At 44.8% G+C, this 6,000-nt stretch overlaps 1 protein-coding gene across 1 annotated transcript; it reads right to left on the bottom strand.

Moving 5' to 3' along the window:
- Positions 1 to 227: 227 nt before the first annotated feature.
- Positions 228 to 2,492, bottom strand: LOC120358487. The gene is made up of 3 exons (XM_039452891.1): positions 2,263 to 2,492; positions 584 to 702; positions 228 to 517 (listed from the first exon to the last, which is right to left on the bottom strand). Exons 1-3 carry the CDS (start codon positions 2,490 to 2,492, stop codon positions 228 to 230), a joined length of 639 nt encoding a protein of 212 aa, XP_039308825.1.
- Between the last annotated feature and the right edge of the window lie 3,508 nt (positions 2,493 to 6,000).

Here is a 6,000-nt window from a genome sequence, read left to right as displayed (position 1 = left end):
ACAAAAACGCACTCAGCAGTCGCCAAGTCCTTGAATACAAACGGCCGTCGTTCGCCGTGTCTGGTACCTTCCATCGGGCGTAGCTTGCCCAGGCGCTTCCCCAGTCTGCCGACGAAATCCATGGCGTCGTACGCGTTATTTGTCAGCCTTCGCTCCAGGAATTGTTCTGGAAGTCGAAGCGTCTCTCCGTACACCAGCTTGGCAGCTGTCGCTCGTAGGTCCTCTCGTCATGCTGTCCGTATCTCCAACAGGACGGTCGGCAGCACCTCAGTCCATCGGTTGTTTTCCTGGCACTTGATGGCGGCCTTGAGTTGTCTATGGAATCTTTCCACCATGCCATTTGCCTGCGGATGATAAGCAGTCGTTCTCAGATGCGATGTGCCAGTGAGCTCGCTTAGCCGTTGGAAAAGTCGAGACTCAAATTGACGGCCTTGATCTGTCGTAACTCTGAGCGCTGTTCCGAACTTGCAAATCCAATCGTGATAAAATGCTCTTGCTACCGTCTCTGCTTCCTGGTCTCTGAGCGGAAACGCCTCCGGTCAGTGTGTAAATCTGTTCACGCAGGTGAGGCAATATCTCTTGCCTTTGGACACGGGCATCACGATAATGTCCAAGTGGATATGCTCGAACCTGCCCAATGCCGCAAATTTTCCCAAGAGCGCCCTTACATGACGAGTGACTTTAGATTTTTGGCAAGGTACCCTATGATCAGAAAGTACCGGGAATTTTTTATTTAAAAGTACCGCGCATGCGGGAACCGGTTTATTTTTTTTTCTTATGTTGGTACGACCTTAAGACGCACATCTGTCAGGTTTTAGTGCCATCCGATCATTAGTGTCTGCCTGGCGTTTGTTTACATCAGTCAACTTTTTTCATTTTGCCGCATTTTACCATGAATAATTTTGTTGAACAAAGAGTTTGTTTGAAATTTTGTGTTGCGAACGAAATTTCGTGTGCCGATGCACTGAAAATGTTGCAAAAAGCATTTTGCGAATCTGCTCTATCAAAAACAAGAGCATACGAGTGGTATAAAGACTTTAAAAGTGGTCGTACAGTGGTGGAAGATTTCCTTCGTTCCGGACGTCCATCGACGTCGAACACCGATGAAAACGTGAAGAAAGTGAAAGAAATGGTGCTTGAAAATCGTCATACCAGCTTAAGAGAGATGTCTAGTGAACTTGGCATTGCATATGGAACGGCACAGCATATTGTGGTTGATGTTTTGGGTATGAGACGCGTGGCAGCCAGGGGCCGTATTCTGTAACTCTTAACGACAGCTAGGGATATTGTTACGTGTCGTCGCGCAGCTTTTCTACCATGTATAATATCTGCGCAACGACGCTGTAACGATACCGAATTGTCGCTAAGGAGTTACAGAATTCCGCTACAGGCTCGTTCCGAAGGATCTGAATTTCTTGCAAAAACACCACCGAAAGACAGTTGCTGAAGAGATGATTTCTGAAGCCCAAAGTGAGATCCAACCTTCATGAAACGGATAATTACGGGCGACGAGACATGGGTCTATGAATTTGACATGGAAACAAAGCAACAATCGTCCGAGTGGCGCTTCGAAGACAAGCCGAAACCGAAAAAACCGCGTCAAAGCCGCTCAAAAGTGAAGGTGATGTTGACTGTTTACTTCGATTGCCAAGGCGTTGTGCACTATGAGTACCTTCCACCGGGCCAGACAGTCAACAAAGAATATTATTTATCCGTTTTGAAGCGTTTGAGAGATGCTGTACGTCGCAAACGGCCGGAAATGTGGGCCGACAATTCTTGGATTTTGCATGATGATAACGCACCATCGCACCGAGCCCGAATTGTACTGAATTATTTGACCAAACATCAAGTAAATACCATCAAGCAAGCACCGTATTCACCTGATATGGCCCCGTGCGACTTTTTTTTGTTCCCCAAGTTGAAGTTGCCACTTCGTGGAAAGAGATTTCAGTCGATCGAGGAGATCAAAGAGAATGCGACGAGGGAACTAAAGGCCATCCCTTCGTCGGCCTACCAGGGATGCATGGAGGACTGGGTCAAGCGTTGGTACATGTGTGTTGTTTCAGATGGATCATATTTTGAAGGAGATAAAATAAATTTGCCTGAAATTTAACTCTATTTTGTTTTATTTAAAAACCCGGTACTTTCTGATCATAGGGTATACAAGACCGGACCTAGTTCCGACACTTTGTCCTCATTGACGGCCAGACGTAGCGCTCCGCCACGAGTCTGCTTGTCGCCTTCACTCTTGGATGAGCCAACCTGTGAATCAAATCAAACGCTACGCGACGGAAAGGTTTTGTCAAGAATGAGCGCGACGTTCCCGTTGACGTGTCACAGTATATAGCCACGCTGGCTCCCGGGATTTCCACCTTCTCCAGCTTCAAGCTCGATCCCTGTTCTAATAGTTGTCTAAGCTCCTTGTCATTTTTCTGCGACTCCGCTAAAGCCTCGTAGTCCATCGATGACTGCACTTCCTCTATCCTCGACATCGCATCAGCCACGAGATTGTCTTTACCGGACACATGCCGTTATGTCTATCGTAAATTGCTCTATGAAGTCGAGATGCCGAAACTGACGTGGCGTGCTCTTTTCTGGCTTCTGCCGAAAGGCGAAGGTCAACAGCTTGTGGTCGGTATAAACTGCAAACGTCCTCGCCTCAAGCATATGTTGGAAGTACTCGATGAAACAATAAATAGCCAATAGCTCTCTGTCAAAAACACAGACTTTTTTTTTGTTGGGCTAAGTTTTTTCGAGAAAACCTAACGACTCCCAACCGTCATTGCCACGCTGCTGCAAGGTTGCTCCGATTGTGTGTTCGGATGCGTCTGTAAACGGAGCGAGTTCGGCGTTGGTTTTTGGATGCGCGTGGCCTGAGCCAAGCTTTCTTTCGATGCCTTGAACGCTTGCTGTGCTTGTAATGTCTACGCCACCGGAGCTTTGCTTCGCACGTTCCCGTGCAAAAGGTCATTAAGAGGTGCCAAGGTCTCTGCAGCTTTTGGTATAAATCTCCTGTCGAAGTTCACTATTCCGAGGTATCTCCGCAATTCTTTTGCTGTCTTCGGCAACGGATAATCAAGAATGGCCTTGACACGCGCTGGCAACGGTCGTGTCTCTTCTTCGGACACCAAATATCCAAGGAATTCCACTTCTGCTTGGCCAAACACGCACTTTGCAGGATTAATTATTACTCCATATTCCTGCAATTGCTTAAATAAAATCTCTCTAAGGCCCAGTTTCACAACTTTGGGTTTAACCCGAGCTTAGTTGAACTACCGTCAAGTTTAACGCCACGGTTAAACTTCTATCGCGTTTCACAACCAGATTTTAACTCTAGGTTACGTAAACCTATAATCTATGCGAAGAAACTTCAACAGACTTATTTTTCTTCTAGAACAAGTAGTGTGATTGGTTGTTACCGAAGAGTAGGGAATGAGATATTACAGGTTCTACACCAAGGCAAAAAATAATGAACAAATTTAAAAGTTTTAAAGTTTTCTTCTTACATGTTTCCAAATCAGTTTGAACTAAACAATTAAATTCAATTGTTACTGTAAAAATTTACACTTTATTAAGTACATTAAACATTGGAACACTAATTAGAAAAAAATTTCTCATAAAATAAAGAACAACAGATTAAAATGAGAGACAAAATTGAGTTTTGAAAAAAATAAATAAATCTAAAAGACAGCCACTCGAAATAAAAAAAAACTGTTCTTTGGAAAAACACATATATGGTCATCGTAATTATAGTATGTAATCTATAAGTACTAATTTAATAATATTACAAAACTATTTTTACTGTTCTGTTTTATGAGAAATTTCTTCTTTGATTTCTCTTAAGACTGCAGTAACAGATTCCTTGGTTAAGCGAAATCGAGCATAAAAATCAATGTCATCAAATTCTTCAAAATATGACGGTAGTCTTCTAATTATTCTCTGGCGTCGATTTATTATTTGCACAAAATCTTCATCGTCAGATGACGATAACATATATTCTAGAGCCATATCTCGCAACATAACCTTTTTACAATTCCGTGGAGATATCAGCCATAAAGTACAATACTCGAAAGATTACTGAAAGCAGTGGCGCTGCAGTATTAAACCTCGGTTATCTACCTTAAACGCCCAAATTTCGCCGTTCAACTTTAACCGCAGTTTAACAACGTTAACCGAGGTTTAAGACAGTTGTGGGACACGATATTTACCGTAAACCAAGTTTAAAGGTTTAAACTCCGGTTAAACTAAGTTGTGAAACTGGCCCTAAGTGTTTGTGGTGTTCCTCGACCGACGACAATGCGACGAGGATGTCGTCTATATACGCGTAACAAAATTCCGTGCAAGACGCCGTCTATAAATCGTTGAAAGGTTTGCGCCGCATTCCGTAAACCAAAGGACATGTAAAAAACTTGTACATTTCGAATGGCGTTGTTATAGCGGTCTTCGGTATGTCTTCCTCCGTTACTGGGATCTGGTGGTATGCCCTGACGAGATCTACCCACCAAACACAACGTTACATGTAACGTAAATGTTAGTTGTAATTTCCCACTCAACAATATAACTGTTATATAACGAGTGTGTTATATAACAGTTACATTGTTGAGTGGGAAATTACAACTAACATTTACGTTACATATAACGTGGTTTTACTGGCTAGTATTGTAAAAACTCTCTTACCTTGCAAAGTCTGTGTGAAGTCGTGGATATGCCGCACTGGGTAACGATCCGGCACTGTCTGTGCATTAAAGCTTTGTAGTCCCCACAAGGTCGCCATTTTTCTCCTTTCTTTGGAACAAGATGTAAAGGCGCTGACCAACTACTCTTTGATAGCCTGGCAATTCCTGTTCTACCAGTTTACGGAACTCTGCTTTTGCTGTCGCCAACCGCTTCGGTGCAAGTCTTCGAGGCTTGCATACAACAGGCGGTCCTGGCGTTGTCTCGATGTAATGTTGCGTGATGTGCTTCGTCTGGCCGACGTTTCCTCCTGGCTTTGTCACATCGGAAAACCGTGCCAAACATTGATGATATGATGTCGCTGCTGCGACCGTTTTAATGCAAGGCGCATCACAGCAAATGCATCGTCCTGGCACTCTCAAATTCGTGATTTAATCTATTAATCGGGAGTTTTGCAGATCCTCGAGTAGTCCATAAAACAATAAAAAATCTGCGCCGATAATCGGTCTTGACTTGCTGATACGTCAGCAACTACGAAACTTCATGTGAATGCGCGTCGTAGTCCGAAATTCAGCATTAACGTTTTCGTTCCGTACGTATGAATAACCGTTCCATTTGCCGCCGAGAGTTCGTACGTCGATTTCCGTCCATTCTTCGAATCAGTTTTCGTAGGTAGACGCAAAGGTCCGCACCCGTGTCAATTAAAAAATTTATCCTTGTCTTAAGGTCTGTCATAAAGAGGTGGCGCGTTGATTGGTGACTCGAATCGCTCGCCGCCATCAACGATTGAATACCGCGTTCCCTGGGACGGGATCCGATAGCGCACGGTGCGATAGCTCACCAACCAATCATCTTGACTTATCTAACCCAACCAACGGAAAAACTCTAAGCATCGGCCACTATAAGTGGTGGTGGGCTATCGGTCCAGTGCGCTATCGGAATCCGCCTGTTTCTCTGCTGGCTTGACGAGCAGGGCGGCTCGCAACGACAAGCGTTCGGCCCGGATCGCCAATGGTACCAGCACAGTCCATTTGCTGGGTGATCACGGTCATGCAAACGCGGACGCAAACGGGAACGCAAACGATTTTAATACCGATTTCTCCACGCTCTCCGCTCGATTCTCTCTCGCCGATAGCCTCAATTAACTTGCGGAGAGCTGCCATTTGCTCCGCCATTTCTTGTTGCAATGACAATCTTAATTGCGCGAAACGCAACTCTCATTTAGCCTCCGCTGTCGCCGCTTCATCCGCGCGGAAACTGTTCGGCGCCGGAACTTGCGCCGTTTCCGCGATCTGCAACGCGGGCACTCGAGTAGCTTCCGCAATT

Source organism: Solenopsis invicta, chromosome 8, assembly GCF_016802725.1.
Source record: "Solenopsis invicta isolate M01_SB chromosome 8, UNIL_Sinv_3.0, whole genome shotgun sequence".
Classification (NCBI taxonomy): Eukaryota; Metazoa; Arthropoda; class Insecta; order Hymenoptera; family Formicidae; genus Solenopsis; species Solenopsis invicta.
The sequence above is the reverse complement of the archived record's forward strand: the minus strand, read 5'-3'. Positions and strand labels throughout refer to the sequence as shown.